The sequence below is a fragment of the Symsagittifera roscoffensis genome, chromosome 9 (genome assembly GCF_963678635.1).
Source record: "Symsagittifera roscoffensis chromosome 9, txSymRosc1.1, whole genome shotgun sequence".
Taxonomy (NCBI): domain Eukaryota; kingdom Metazoa; phylum Xenacoelomorpha; order Acoela; family Convolutidae; genus Symsagittifera; species Symsagittifera roscoffensis.
In genome coordinates this window covers 42,989,114-43,005,588 of record NC_087070.1, presented here as the reverse complement: position 1 = coordinate 43,005,588, position 16,475 = coordinate 42,989,114, and the positions used below count along the sequence as shown (strand labels likewise).

The following is a 16,475-nucleotide window of genomic DNA, read 5'->3' as shown; positions in this document are numbered from 1 at the left end:
TTTATTTTGCTGGGAAATCTGGAAATTAAATTCCTTTTTCGTAACTATCACGTTCAACGAACGAAGTGAACTGAACTTTAAAAAATTCAAATCCAAACGCAGTAAAAAACATTTCGCATGAACAAATTTTCAGACTTTTCCCGAAAAAAAATTAATTCGACCTACATAAAATTACGAAAAGGTTCATTGATTTTTAAAAACTTTTTTGAGGTTTTTTGAACAAAAACTCATATTTTGAACTGGAAACATGTTAATTCGTTCAACTCGGACATAAAATTGATCCAAACAGAGACACCACTAATCTCTGCAAGATAATGCTTTGAACTTTAAAATAATTAGTCACTTTATTACCGACTTCAACTTTCAACTAAAGTATATCAAGTTAAAGCTCTTTGACGTTTAACAATATTTTAAAGTCGTCACTTTTATTTTGCAAAATTAACGGGGAGAATTAGGTCAGACAATGGGTTCATGTAGAATATATTGCACCAACTACTATAGCTTCTAAAACTAAATTTCTTTATCAGTGGCAGTTTAATGGTGGACCAAATCTTTATATTGTAAATTCGAGTCAAATTGTAAATTCACTTTTCGAAACAAGATGTCAATCACGTGTTTCGTGATGTTTTAACTTTCTTTGCTCGATAGTGGAGGTTGCCTTCCTTTTAACAAAGAAAACGAACTGAACTTGAAAAAAAAATCAAAAGTCAAAACGCAAAAAGACAAATTTGAGCCTGAACAAATTTTAAGGTTTTTCCTGAAAAAAAAAACAAAAAAATCATCGCGACCTAAACGAATTTCTGAGAAAGTTCATCGACTCATAAAAAAATGTTTGAGGCTTTTTGACCAAAAACTCATTTTTTTGAACTAGAAACTTGTTTATTTGTTAAGGTTGCAAATAAACTGATTCAAACAGAGAGAACACTGATCTCTGAAAGATTAGGCTTTTAAATATAATTGGTCACTTAATTACCGATTTCAACTCTCAACTAAAGTATATCATGTTAAAGCTCTTTGAATTTCAAAAATGCTTCAAGATCGTCACTTTTTTGTAAAACGAACTCAACTTGAAAAAATTTGTTCAAAAAGCGTATTTTTTACTCCGCTTGAAATCCGGAAATCTATAATTTAAACTCCACTTACGAAACTTCAAGTGTCATTCATGTTTTTTTGCGCTCTTTCTAATTTCTTAATTCTGGAGCGTAATTTGCCATGCTTTCAGCAAATGATTTTGAATTGAACCCAAGATGAAACCATCTGTCAAATCGCCAAAAATCAAATTTTAGTAACAACAATTTTAAAAAGTTTTTCTCAAACAAAACGAGAAAAAATTCAACACGACACATGCAAATGTCTTGACTGCGTTCCTAATCTGTGTGTCCTTTGATTAGCTAGGAGATAGTTGGAAAAATGAAACTGTGGTGAAGTTTCTAAGTCGCCGAGTCTCGTTCTGACGCTGTTGTTGCTTGAGGCAACCCCTTGCCCAGTCCAGAAAACTAGCCAAAAGTACTGCCCGACACCGGCAAGGTTCAGCGGTTCACAGTAAGCTGTACAGCTTGTGGGGTGTTTTTCCCTCGAGGATAAAAGTCTACAGAGGAAGATGTCAAAACAAAAAGATCTGCTCGGCCTTCACATCTTACGTAATGATTCTTGACTCTTTAAAAATGTTTGCATTCTTTTCGTACCTCTTATGCAATGAGTGCATTCTTTTCGTACCTCTTACGTAATGAGTGCATTTTTCTTTTACCTCTTACGTAATGATTGCATTCTTCTCTTACCTCTTACGTAATGATTACATTCTTCTCTTACCTCTTACGTAATGATTACATTCTTCTCTTACCTCTAACGTAATGATTGCATTCCGGTTCTTCGTCGTTGTCATTTGTGATACCGACTGTGAGTGTGTTGGTAGCGGAGGTCGTTCCGTCCGCATTCTGAGCCGTCACCTAAATGTCACAATTCACGGATCGGTTTGAAACACATTATGTTTCGGGGGCGGAGCGATAAGCATATGTGCATAACAGCATGCGGTAATTGCTGTAGTTGAGTAGTGCATTCGGACAAAAAAAAAACAAATTTACCAATCACTTCAAATAATTTCGAAAACCACTTTATTTGTTAGGGAAATTAAGTTTCACTTAAGCTTTATTAAAATTTCGGCAAATTTCACACGCTGTTCAGTTCAAAATTGAGTTCGAAAGTTTGAGTGAGCTAAAGGTGAAATATGAAGCTTAATTTCAAACATATTAGCTCATTCTAACTTTCGGTAACTTTCGGCCGTATAACAGAAAAGACCCAAGGTGTGCTTTGCTGTTCGGCTGACTAACCTGTATGGCGTATGAAATGGTTCCGCTCTCGTAATCCACTGGCTTCACAAGACACACTTTCCCAGAATATTTGTCCACCAGGAACGAAGTAGCTTAACAAAACATATAATACACAGAGGCGAAGCTGGCCTTTGCAAACACAAGCGAACGAACGCCAAGAAGAGCTTTAAAAGGGTCAGGGGCGGATTTAGGGGGAGGGGGGGGCGGGGAGGCGGACGCTTTCCTTACCCCCCCCTCTCGGATTCGACCCCCTGCCGACCCAAAGGGTCCCCCCTTGATACTTTTTAATAAATCCATTTTTGGCCTCCCGACCCTAAAATTTTTCTAAGGGCGCCTTCGGCGCCAATATTAACTATTTTTTGAGGGGGAGCGCGCGCCAAAAAAACGCGATTTTTTTGTCAACATTTTTCAAAAAGTGCCCAAAAACGGCTTTTTTGACTGTTTTTTCAAAAAATTGCCTGCGGCGCCAAAATTGAGGCTAAACAATGCTTTGGGAGAGCTCGAAAAATCAATTTGGTCGACCTAAAAAAAAAAGGTCGTCAAAATTTTCGAAATTTTTTTGAAAATCCGCCCCCCCCCCCTTCGAGAAAATCCTAGATCCGCCCCTGAAAAGGGTCAAAAATGAGTTTTCAAAAACAAAAAGACTCTTCGGGAATTAATCCAGAGTCATCGAAAATTCATATTTCCAGTTAGCTGCCCTAAATAATTGTCCCAATTAAGCTGATAGAAACTAGAGACAAGCTGCACAAAGAAGCATCAAGATTCACAAAAACATAAATTCTGCATGTAATTTTTTGGAACGTGATAAGCTAAAACCAGCCACAGTTACGTTGCATGAAATAAATTGGAATTTATTCGGCCACAATGTGTACAAAAACGCGTTTCAAAAGTCTCGCGAAAAAAATTTCAATTGCAAAATTTCTGAAACCGAATTTTAATCATTAGATTGTTAAATTAAACATGTTTTTTACGGTTTTTTTGATAAATTAAAAAAACATCAACGGTGTCAACTTATTACTACTCAAATGAAGGTCAGTGGTATCATAAAGCTAATGCTGCCAATTGCTTTAAAAGTACCCCAAAAGTAGTTTTTTCATATTGGCAAAAGTAGCACTTTTTTGCGACTCAAGTTGGACAGAAAAGTTACATCTAACTATCACACTACACTCCGCATGTGTACAGAAAATTGCACAGAAAGATCTGAATAGAGTTATTTTTTTTTTAAAAATTTTGTTTTCTCAAATTGAGGCTCGCCGTATTTGATAATTACAATAAAATAGGCATTTTCAACAACAGTTTTCACCAAAAAAAAAGATGATAAGATCAATTTGACAAATGGTCAAGTTTTTGCGACTAATCCTTTGAGAAACCGTTCAAGCAACGAATCCCCGAAAAATCCCGTCTTCGGGGATTCGATCCACGCAAATGGTCCACCTTTGGCGTTAATACATGCTAATTTTGAGTTTGAAGGAAGCGAGCCGAAAAAACTCTTTTTTTTCTGGTAAAAAGGTTCCAAAAACGCCTAAAAACGCCTAAATTTCCTAAAAACGCCTTTCAATGAATGATCAAAATAAAGTCTTTATAGCGTTCTGGGAAAGCCCGGAAAAACAATTTGGTCGAGTTAAAAAAGTCCTTAACTGAAAACCTACCAAAAAGTTTTCAGTTAATGGTTATCTTTTAAGATCTGGCAAGATCTTCTGAGATTTTGTGAAATTTTATACATACACAATCAACAATGAAAAATCTCTAAAAAAGGCCATTTTTAACTATGTTTTTGATGCACTTCTAGTTTTCTTTAACGATAGTCAATAAATTAAACGATAGATAATTTATAATCGATATTTAATGCAAAAAAAAACAGAATTTCTTTTTTCTTCATACAAAAATTTCATGCAAACATATGAAATAGCCAAGAAATTTTTAAAAGAAGGCTCCGGCATCTTAAATGTTGAGCAGCAGAAACCTGATATCTCCCGTTGTTTTTCGTTTTGTTTGCCTTCCTTCTAATGGCAACCACACTTTGTGCTATTTCATGACAATAACATATGAAGGTTTGGTCAGAAAGCAGCAAAAAAAGTTCATTAGTACGTTTAAAAACGCGCATCTCACAGAAAGTTTTCTTACAAAAAATCTATATCGCGCAAGGTTCTGACAAAAAAAACTGACTTTTAAAAACTAAAATTCTCATAAAGTTTGTACTAAAATTTTCTGAAACTCATGCTAAATACTCATTACAAAAAGATATCCAGCAATAATCTTAGAAAAATATGACAAAATTATGCATAAACTTACATGTCTTTACTAGGAATCTTACAAAATCTGACAAGATAGAGGTACTACTATGAGAGAGTGGTCCCTTGAACAGAACCAGGTCCCTTGAGAATAAAACACCTAGGGCTCTGAAATCGATTAATAATTATGATTATATTTTTATATTTCGTTACGTCTTAAAAACATCTCTTTAAATGGAAAAGTCAGAATATATATTGCAAACTTACAGGCGGAGATTGTGTTGAAGGTGAATTGTCCATGTGTGTGTTCCTTCCAGTCGGAATCCGAAACTGTGAACTGAAAAAAAGACAGAAACGAGATTTTAAAAAAATGGAACTTAGTGTCAAATTGGAACTTAATGTATTGAGAAAGGGACTAAAAAATAAACGATGTTTTTCACCTATAAACGAAACGTACCTATAAACGAAACGTACTTTTCTATAATAGAGGGAAGGGGTTAGTGAAAAGTTGTTTAAAATGGGGGAATCCCGCATGCTCACAGAATGAGCGAAAAATTTGTCAACCAATCGGAGCTCAGAGTTCAAAAAATCTAAAAAAAAAAACAAACAATAAACTCAGTTTAAAGGGCATTGATTGGATGGTAGTTTTCGCGCATTCGGTCTATCGCACATGGGAATAGCCCCCGATTCAAAACTTCAATTACCTGATAGAAGCAGGTTCCGGCCTTCGTACTCTCTCTTAGATTGACAGATGGGTTTGTCTCTGCGAAAGTGGGCGTGGCTGAGTTGATTGGGTTCACATTCACTATCACACACACTGGTACTACTCTGAGAGAGGAGTCGATCACGTCCACCACAATTAAGTGCTGCTTTCCCCCTTCTACGTCATACTCGAGAGTTTTTCCAGCTAAAAATCGTTAAAAACAAGTTTAATTTTTGAATAGAAGATTGAATAGATTTTTTTCGAACCGCCGTTTGAGTGAAAACTTTAGTTTGAATGATTTTTTTTGCGAAGAAAAAAACATCAGATAGGCAAATATATCAGATAGGCAATTTGTTTTGTCAGGATGTTAATAATGAAATACACTATATAAAACAAAATACAGGTACACTTGAAAAAATGGAGGCCAATAATTATTTGTGTAATTGTTAAGTATCTCAAAAATTTCCCTTCAGCTGGGATCTGAGATGCTGACTTTGAATCCGGAGATCCTTAATTGTTTTTGTTGTTACATCTGATCAGTAGCGTGCCGAGGGGGGAAGAGGCGAGGGGCAACCGCACCCCCCTCCTCAATTCTGGCTGCCAAAGTTTTCTAAAGGGTCCCCCCTTTAGCATAACTTTATGACATCCATTTTTCGTTGAACAGACTCAAAATGTTTCAATGGCGCCTTCGGCGCCAATATGACTAATTTTTAGAGGGGAGCACGCGCCAAAAAAAAACGCAATTTTTGGGTCAACATTTTCCAAATAGTGCCTAAAAACGCCTTTTTTGTTTTTGGCCTGTTTTTTGAAAATTTGCTTGCGACCAGGCGCCGATCTAGGAATTTCTCGAAGAGGGGGGGGGGCGGAATTTCAAAAAAAAATTTGAAATTTCTGACGATTTTTTTTGGTCGACTAAATTGATTTTCTGAGTCCAAAGGCACTTTTTAGAAAAATTTGACCAAAAAAATCGCGTTTTTTCGGCGCGCGTTCCCCCCTCAAAGTTAGTTTAGATTGGCGCCGAGGGTGCCTTTAGAAAATTTTTAGGGCCCGTCAGCAAATATATCTCAAAATGAAACAAGGGGGGACTCAGAGTTTTATAAAAAAAAAAGAGAGTTACTGAATTCGATTCAGAGCAGAATGATCAAGCATATTGATCCCTATGTATTGACGCCCATGATCTATCATATTGACGCGCAATTCGGTTACCTTAAATATCTTGCGATTTCTGAACAACTGAACACTTCATTTTAGCTGCGTTTAAGTCTCTAAACTTTATTTATTTATTTTTTATTCGGTGCTAGCGAGTTCCCCTATGTTACTCGAGCAGCTCAAGTTTTTTTGCGAGAAATGGACTCCTTTTTAAAAGTGTCATTTATTTATTTGTAATTAGATACTAAAAGGGTTTCTTTTCGGGTTGACGCAGTAAATTTATATATTGACCATAGGGGCCGACAAAATGTCTGCTTTCGTCCCAATTTATACAGGCGCACAAAAAATTTTGATCGACCGGGTCGATACGTTCGTGCCCCAGCTTGAAATTATCAAAAAGTATTAAAAAAACGATGGTTTTTCTCAACACAAAATTGATTTGTCAAAACAATCTCGAAATGTGAGTCACGTTTTGCTTCATCCAAACAAAATTTTACCACAAAACGAAAGTTTCTTACAGATCCATTTCAAAGTAGTTCAAGATATGCAAAAACATTGTGCTCCTGGTTTTGATAATAGCAAGTACAAGTGAGGTCCGGAAGCTGACCTTTGAGTTTGATGCGTCCCCCTGGCACAGTGGTGGTGACCTCGAAGAGACCGGAGGGGTCGGAGGCGATGGAGTAGGAGACTGATCCCCCTTGGTCCGCTGCATCGGTGCAGCCCATGTCTGACAGGATGTCCGAACCAGCAGCTACAAGCAAAACAAACCAAGGCAAAAAATTATTCCGTTTTTTAACCTTGGCTTTTCTACAAATCTTCAACCTTTTTCGGAAGAAGAAAAAACATCAAAAACGCCCAAAACAGCTTTAAAATTTTAAAAATAATAATTTTAAGGCTATCATTTCAGCTCTACTATTTCAGCATCTTAAGTTTTGTTTTTTTAAAAATGTCATTTAACTTTTTACAGGTAATTTTTAGTTTTTCGGATTAAAAACTTGAATGAATTATATCATATAATAGCTATGACACAATAACTAATATTTTATTATATCATATAATAACTATGACACAATAACTAATACTTTATGACAGAATACCTATGTCCTCGTCGTGCGTCACTGAAAACGCTGTTTTGGTGCAAGTCGGCGCGAACTCGTCCACATTCCGAACATACACATCGAAGTCGAGTGAGGGCGAGTTGTCGGCATCTGCCGCTTCCAGAGACAGCGAGTAGGGTCCAGTAGATGTCTCCGCGTCCAATTCGTCCGCAACGACGACTTGAATCGAGTAGCCGTTCACGATTTCGACTTTTGTGATTGCAAAACGACCTCCATACGCTGAAAACACAAAAAGGGTCATATATTCGATCTAACTCGATAAACATTTAGGGTTCTATTAGTGTCTTTTAAATTGATCTTTCAAAATGAGCTTATTGTAAAACTGAGGCAAACTTATCATTTAAACCTATATCATTCAAATTCAGAAGTGCTCTTTATTGCTGACATGAAAGTATGTATGAAAACATAAAGCTTTCGAAAAAACCATAAAAAGTAACAAGACTGCTAGTATATCAGGGCAAAGCCCTGAATGTTCCGACTGTCCCTTAATTCATATCGAATCAGGAGCGGATGTAGGATTTTTTGAGGGGAGCGGATTTTTTTTAGGTTGACCAAATGGATTTTCAGAGCTCTCCTTAAGCACTAAAAAGACACTGTTTTGATAAAATTTTTCCCTGAAATTTCAACTGCCTCAAGGTCCATGGAGCAGTTATAACATGGAAAAATTAAATGTAATAAATAAAATTTGAGGTTTTTGTGAAAATCATCCCCCCACACGGCATATAAAGTACAAATAGATATATTTCGCTCGTAGTAACAAATCAATTATGGCAAATAAGCTTCCTTCAATCTCTAAGACGGATTATATCTCGTGTCTGTACAAAACAGTCCATACAAAACAGTCCGGAAAAGTATGAAAATGAACGAAAAAACAATCCGATACAAAACAGTCCGAAAAACAGTCCCAAGTAATAATTGTTTTAACAAGCCGGTAGGCCGAGAGTTGTCCTTTGTTCAACAAACATAAAGAACCAAATAATGACCGCCGCAGTCGCGCCAACGTGTTGCGAGCTTGCCAACAGAGGGTAGGACTTAATTTCAAGTTAAGAGCCGGTTATCGCCGCAAATCGGCGACGCACGCGCAGCGCGCCCACCGGCGACCTTAAACCGGACTGTTTTGTATTGGACTGTTTTCCCCTTCATTTCATGATTTTTGGTTTATTTTGTATTGGACTGTTTTGTATGGGACTGTTTTGTATATGCACCTTAAATTTCCGCACCTTAAACCCACCCCGAGCACAAATATTTTGTTACTTTCGTTACGAAAGTCGGAACAATAAATTATTTTACGAATCGAGCACATTACAAAATCGAGCACGTTCAAAAGTTGTCAATTCGCGCGCATTCAAAAATGTTTTATGATTTTTGAACCGGTCTAAATAGCTCGATATTCATCTTCATTATAACCTTTGCCTGTTTTTTTTTTCAGTCAATATCATTACCCTTCAATGATGAAAAGAAGAAAAAGTAGTTACTGTTAGCTAGCTGGAGACTGGCGGGATCGATCTCGTGACTAGTGAAGAGATCTTCGTCTTTCACCTCGACAGAAGCGACCAAAGTGCCAATCTGAAAACAGATGAGAAGTTATTTTTGAATTAGAAATCAAATAGAAAAGTTTGTTTTCAAGAAGGGAATATTTTATTCATAAGTTACAGAACGGCCAGTAACGTCGCCGATAAAAACCTCTGTATCTTCTGAGTTAATCTGAATAATCATGATGTTTTAAAACTTGACTGTTCATGACAAAGATGCTTGTGGGTAATTTTCGATGCAAAGGGTGCTAACTAAATGAATAGCTTTATAATTTTGAACATTTGACATCTTTCAAGAGTGTATCGAGTGGCCTTTTTCATGACATCAAAAAGAACATGACATCAAAAACGCTCAGAAATACCTCAGATTTAATCTAATTAATTTTCTTATGATGTCATGAAATTGGTTGCTTAAAAAACATTGATTATCTAACCCAGGGGTTGATTTAGGGTGGGCGAGCGGACGCCCACTTCTTCATGTGTTTGACCCCTTGCCGACCCAAAGGGCCCCCCTTTTGTACTATTTTGGATACCCATATTTGGTGACGGGCCCTTAAAATTTTCTAAAGGCGCCTTCGACGACTATATACTAATTTTGAGGGGGGAGCGCGCCAAAAAAGCGATTTTTTTTTTGGTCAAAATTTTCCAAAAACTGCCTAAAAACGCCTTTATTGGCCTTTTTTTGAAAATTTTGCGGCGCAGAAAATTTTACCAAAACAGGGTCTTTTTAGTGCTTTGCGAGCTCGGAAAATCAATTTGGTCGACCCACAAAAAAGTCGACAAAATTTTTGTTGATTCACAAACTAATTATTTATAACACAAACTATTTCTAACAGGTGAGTGTTTATTAAATTTTTCTTGTTTTTTTTATTTCATTCGCAAATTAATTAGGTTAACAAAAGTTGCTTCTAATAGTTATAATACAAATTGTTTCTAACAGGTGAGTTCTCGTCGACTGTGACGTCAGCTATAGTGGATGGGTAGAATGTGGGTGAGAATTCGTTGGCGGGTCCTATCTCCACCCGGGCGGGGATCTCGTGGGCGAAGAAACCTGCGTTGTCTGTGACCACAATGTAGAAGTCTGCCATTTGCTCCGTCTCGTAGTCTATCACAGCGTCTACAAAAAAAATCGCACCAAATTTTCCGACCATAGTCTTAAGAAAAATACATTATTTTTCAAGTTAGAGTCGTTTTTTCTGTGTGGTGTGATAGTAAGATCTGAACGAAAAAATAGAAATTAGGTATTTTTGACAGTCATAGTCAAATAGGCCAATAGGAGAAGAAAAGTTCTCTTTATTTTGCAGAAATTTTTCGAATTTTTGAAGTTTTTGATTCCCAAAATGGCGCTGAAAATTTCAAAAACTAAACTTACTCGAAAAGATATTAGTTTTCACGGTTTAAACTAAGCTTAAATCAGCCATTGTAAACCTGCAAACCTTATTTTGACAAACTTTGTTAGCTTATAAGAGAAAACTAAATATAGAAAAATAACGATGAGAAAGAAAAAAACAGCACATAAAAAGGCAATTACCATTAAAAAATCTCGATATATGCCAAAACCCGAATTTTTCACGCAAATTTGTCCGAGCGTAGAAACTATGATAACACTTTTAACTGAATTCATTTGATTAAGAACTTTTTTAGAAAATTAGGAAAATATATCGCAGTATCAACTTGGCTGATGATACGGGCGAACCTAGTGTTTCATCGAGGGCAGACTTTCAAAAGATATTTGTAAAATTTTTCGTACACACATATACACCATTTTGAAATCCAACATAAAGAATTTAAACATTGAAGCTCAGCAAGCAATAAAGTTGGACAAATTACTGTTAGACCAATTTAACTCAGCGAACGAGAAATCGTCGCTAGTTTCATCTCTTCACTGATTTACGAAACTATTGTGTTTGATATTATGGATAAAAAGTATGAAAAACTGTGTAAATCATGCCATAAGTAAAATCATACACGTAGATAAATATCATTTTCTCAAAAATTAGACTTTGAAAAAAAAGATAAATTTGGAAGTTATTGGTTTTTGTTTCTGAAAAACACGTACCAGCGGCGACCTTCATTTGATTTCCAGAGAAAGCAAAATTAGGATGAGTTGATTTGAAGGTCAGTCCAGTAGCCGGAGTACATACAATTACAGTGCCGACGTTGGTAGTTCCTGGAACTGCAGATGCCTCGTTCAAAGATGCGGCCCCAGTGGCGAGAAAGAAGTCGGGACACTTGATATGAAAAAAAAACGTATATTCATTTTCGATAATTGAAACAATTGTCAGGATGAAGAAAAACGAATCTCTGAAAAATTATGTATGAAGTTGCGTTAATAGTATACAAACGCCATTATCAACTTTTTCAGAAAATAAGATCTCTAAATTGAACAATGTTATGTGCTTTATCCAATTTTTGAAAAAAACTTTCCTAGTTTTTTGTACCTGGGTTAAAGAGCCTTAAGTCCCATTTAAAGGAAAGTATTAAAAGGCCTACAAGATTAAAATACGGGCTCGTTCTAAACTAGTTCACTCACAGAGACCGGCGTAAATCTTCAGTGCTAATTCAATTCTTCCCAAAATTATTTGCTTAAGAATTGAGCAATTTGTTCCATTTTCAAAAAAAAAACTAAATTCTAAACCTTAATCGTAGGCAACAGACAGTTGGAAAAGAGTCAATAAACACAAAAAAAACTGAAAAACAGACTTGTTTTTTGAAAAAATTTCTCTAGAATTTCGAACAGAAAACAGAAAAACAGATTTGTTTTTTGAAAAAAAAACTCTTTCAAATTTCAAAGAAAAAAAATATAGATGCCCTTAAAGCTCTTTGAATTTCTAATACAATTAATGATCATCACTTTTTTTGATAAAATTGGCCCATTTTGAGAAAACTGGATCATCAGGTGTTTTTTTTTATTTCGCAGGGAAATTTGAAAAAGAAGCTCCACTTTCCAAATTAGGATCGATCATATTTTTGGTGACCTTTACACTTTCGCTGTTCGATGGTGAAGTTTGCCTTCCTTTGAACAAAGGAAATTAAATTAACTTCAAAAAAAATTAAAAATCAAACCGCGAAAAAGTAAATTTGAGCCTGAACAAATTTTAAGACGTTTCCTGAAATTAAATGGAAAAAAAATCATCGCGACCTACATAAGAATCTGAACTACGTTCATCGACTCTTAAAAAATCGTTTCCTTATTTTTAAGATGCAGAAAAACTTGAGTATTTCGCGGACATAAAAGTCATGATCATGTACCTGTGAGTAGACGTCTGGCTTATCTTCAACTGTGATCGTCAAAGGCACAGTGGCTGCCGTCCCACTTCCAGTCGCACTAAAAAAATAAACTTTTTCCACCGATCTCGTGAACAACTTTTCGGCCAATAAAAGTTCAGCTGATACAAACCGCTATGGGATGTTAAAACCGAATTTTCAAGAAACAGTTATTAAAAAATACAAAAATTTAGCTATTTTTTACTTGCATCTTTGACAGGATTCTAAAAGGCAAGTTTGCCTGTCGAGAGGAACCTATAAAAAAATGCGGAGTTGTTGTCTGTGGGCTCTTACGTGATTGTGAGTGCAATGGTGTTTCCTGTCTGCTCAAAATCCACCACTTTCTTCACCCTCACATCCGCCCAAACAGTGTGGAGGGTCGGGTTCAGACCCACCGCCTCCACGTAGAAGTTGTTGTCGTCATCGCCAGCTGAAAAAAAAACTATCTTTTAAATTGATAAAAAAGAAGGCGGTATAAGTGTTTTCGGAATGCACATCTTGCAAAATTTTTGCAAATGAATGGAAATCTAGCAAGAAACTTGCCAGATTCTTGCAAGATTTGCATTCTCAATTGGCTGACAAGGAATCCCCTTAGGGTACCTTGTTACAAATTTTACCCCTCTTGCAATAGGGAAGGAAATAATTTCGAAAATATCTGGACCTGTTAATTGTAAACAATTAAGGTCACCTTTCTCTCAACTTGACTTTTGACATTACAGCCAAGCTGACTCACTCGTTTCTCTCAACTTTTCAAAAACAGCATGACTTACAAGGAAATGACAAACTTTCAGGTAAAATAATGTTTCAATTTATACGAAAACTCGGGATTAATATCAACTTTTCTGAATAACCCCCTTATTAACAGTTCCCCTTTTCTAACGTTCGCCTTTTAGTATTCCCCGTACCATGTAATATAATATCCCTATTTATGATATTATATTTACCTTAGTTTTATCCCTGATTTACTATTGTATTATTTTTCATGTACTTACTCAACTGATGCCCAACTGCATGGAACTCCTTTGACTCAACCCTTAAAACTACCCTTACTATCAATTGGTGTACTACTCTCCTCAGATAAGTTACCCAATTTTTATATTGGCGCCCCGAAAAAGTTTTGATTAGCTCGTTACACTGTGTTTTTTATTCCCCCACAACCAAAAATTTATGGTTAGTTACTGTTTTTCCTCCCCAGTTTTTACGTCTGCGGTTTATTATATCTAGTTATAATACTTCCCCATTACAATATTATTTCATTTATTTACAGTTAATCGCAGTTTATTTGATTTACATTTTTAAAAAAAAAAAGATCAATTATTGCTCTTGATTTCTAACCCATGTAAACTTTAAACGTTTCAATTGTTCATAGCCTCATTTACTTTGAATAATGTATTAAGTTATTTTCATCAATTTTCCCCTTTCAATTCGTTTTTTGTTGCTTTGCTATTCCGAGTCTTTTGTGACTCATTTATGAAAAAACTTCAGTTTTCCCGACTCATTTTTCATTCCGTTCAGAGTCTTTATTGCCTTTTGCGTTCCTTTCCGAGTCTTTTCTGACTCAATGTTTCATTCCTTTCCGAGTCTTTCTCGACCCATTTGTTGTTCGTTTCCGAGTCTTTCCCTACTCATTCATTCATTCCTTCCGAGTCTTATCTGACGCCTTGTATATTCCTTCCGAGCCTTTCTTGGCCCTTTGCTTCCTTCATTGCTTCCTTCCTTCAAGTGTTTTCTGACACTTTTGCTTTTTTATTGCCCGACTCCTAGGTTACCTGATTCGAGATCTTTTTGGACTCTCAATTTTCGTCATTGTTCTTCGACATGACATTTGTTTCAGCTTTATCTGAGCTCACTTATTCCGCTTGCTTCGAGCCTCACTGGGTTCGTGGCTACATTCGAGCTTCGTCTTAGCTCACCTTATTTTCTGCTTTGAGCCTCTCGGTTCTTGGCTACTTCCTGTCGAGCTTTACCTGAGCTCATTTCCTCTGCTGCTTCGAGCCTCACTGGGTTCGTGGCTACATTCGAGCTTCGTCTTAGCTCACCTTATTTTCTCCTTTGAGCCTCTCGGTTCTTGGCTGCTTCCTGTCGAGCTTTACCTGAGCTCATTTCCTCTGCTGCTTCGAGCCTCACTGGGTTCGTGGCTACATTCGAGCTTCGTCTTAGCTCACCTTATTTTCTCCTTTGAGCCTCTCGGTTCTTGGCTGCTTCCTGTCGAGCTTTACCTGAGCTCATTTCCTCTGCTGCTTCGAGCCTCACTGGGTTCGTGGCTACATTCGAGCTTCGTCTTAGCTCACCTTATTTTCTGCTTTGAGCCTCTCGGTTCTTGGCTGCTTCCTGTCGAGCTTTACCTGAGCTCATTTCCTCTGCTGCTTCGAGCCTCACTGGGTTCGTGGCTACATTCGAGCTTCGTCTTAGCTCACCTTATTTTCTGCTTTGAGCCTCTCGGTTCTTGGTTGCTTCCTGTCGAGCTTTACCTGAGCTCATTTCCTCTGCTGCTTCGAGCCTCACTGGGTTCGTGGCTACATTCGAGCTTCGTCTTAGCTCACCTTATTTTCTGCTTTGAGCCTCTCGGTTCTTGGCTGCTTCCTGTCGAGCTTTACCTGAGCTCATTTCCTCTGCTGCTTCGAGCCTCACTGGGTTCGTGGCTACATTCCAGCTTCGTCTTAGCTCACCTTATTTTCTGCTTTGAGCCTCTCGGTTCTTGGCTGCTTCCTGTCGAGCTTTACCTGAGCTCATTTCCTCTGCTGCTTCGAGCCTCACTGGGTTCGTGGCTACATTCGAGCTTCGTCTTAGCTCACCTTATTTTCTGCTTTGAGCCTCTCGGTTCTTGGCTGCTTCCTGTCGAGCTTTACCTGAGCTCATTCCTCTGCTGCTTCGAGCCTCACTGGGTTCGTGGCTACATTCGAGCTTCGTCTTAGCTCACCTTATTTTCTGCTTTGAGCCTCTCGGTTCTTGGCTGCTTCCTGTCGAGCTTTACCTGAGCTCATTTCCTCTGCTGCTTCGAGCCTCACTGGGTTCGTGGCTACATTCGAGCTTCGTTTAGCTCATCAACTGCTTCGAACAACTCTAGTTCGTCTCATTCGCTACGCTACAGCGATAAAGGCAAGTTGTCCTCTGGGAGGTCAACTGGTATAAGTGCAAATTTTATTGCACAGGGATAAATCTACGGTATTAGGACAGGTAGGTAAACAGGTACATCAACTTTAGTTGTCCTCTGGGAGGTCAGCAATCACAATTCAGTCGTCTGCTAAATAGCGACAGGTAGGTAGGTAAATACGTCATCCTCAGTTGTCCTCTGGGAGGTCAACACTCATTGGTGCTAATCTTTGCACCCGGTTTTTTTTGCCGTTTATACTGGTAATTGGTAGGTAGGTAGGGTCGGTAGGCTGGTAGGACCAGGTAGGTTCTTGGACTAGCTTTAAAATCGCAGTTAATTGTTAATACCGAGGACACTTTGAACGACCGCTCAATTTTCCCTCGGAGGTAGGTACAAGTGGTAAGGTACAGTGGTAATTGGTTAAACTTTATCCATTATTTCGCTCCTTCTTACGAGCATCGGTGGTATTCGGTATAAGTTGGTAGGTTGGTAAAGGTAAATTCATATACTGGTATAAGTTGGTAGGTATTGGTTTACGTCTCCTGGTTCAAGGTATGGCCCCATCCGGTAGAAATAAAACGACGCAAAACAATGACAGCGATCCTTCGGAACAAAATGGTACCCAAACGCAAGATACCAATCAAAACGTTCAAGAGACTGGCGTTCGAAAACTGGTTTCGCTTCGACGTCATCACGAAATGGAGATCAATACTTTGATCGACATGCTCGAAAACAACATCTACGAGGAAGAAGATGATCTTGAACTCATCAATGAAACGTTCACTGAATTGTCTCAATTCCAACAAAAACTTGATACCCTGAACGATCAAATGTTACAGGCTGGTTCTGAACACGATTTTGAAGAACATTCTCACTGGACAGTACAGTTGAAACAGAAAATCCGAGTATTTTCAATGAAAGTGAAAAAATATTTGAAAAAACAAGTATCAAATCCTGCTACTTCTACAATTCCAAATAACAGCGCTCAAGAAAATGCTACTTCAATTTTCCCACAGGAAACCGCAACCTCCATGCCGACTGCAAACATAATGGA

General features: G+C 37.5%; 1 protein-coding gene across 4 annotated transcripts in view; it reads right to left on the bottom strand.

Annotated features, from left to right (window-relative positions):
* Window positions 1–16,475, bottom strand: part of LOC134854438 (protocadherin Fat 4-like) — a 158,305-nt gene that overhangs the window by 109,426 nt on the left and 32,404 nt on the right. For all 4 annotated transcript variants that reach the window (XM_063870687.1, XM_063870686.1, XM_063870688.1 and 1 more), the window contains 11 exons: window positions 12,622–12,757; window positions 12,313–12,388; window positions 11,120–11,291; window positions 9,999–10,177; window positions 9,004–9,094; window positions 7,508–7,747; window positions 7,018–7,161; window positions 5,263–5,465; window positions 4,826–4,895; window positions 2,328–2,419; window positions 1,841–1,946 (listed from right to left, as the gene is read on the bottom strand). In XM_063870687.1, coding sequence (XP_063726757.1) covers window positions 1,841–1,946; window positions 2,328–2,419; window positions 4,826–4,895; window positions 5,263–5,465; window positions 7,018–7,161; window positions 7,508–7,747; window positions 9,004–9,094; window positions 9,999–10,177; window positions 11,120–11,291; window positions 12,313–12,388; window positions 12,622–12,757 — 1,509 coding nt within the window. The remainder of the gene's footprint in view (window positions 1–1,840; window positions 1,947–2,327; window positions 2,420–4,825; window positions 4,896–5,262; window positions 5,466–7,017; window positions 7,162–7,507; window positions 7,748–9,003; window positions 9,095–9,998; window positions 10,178–11,119; window positions 11,292–12,312; window positions 12,389–12,621; window positions 12,758–16,475) is intronic.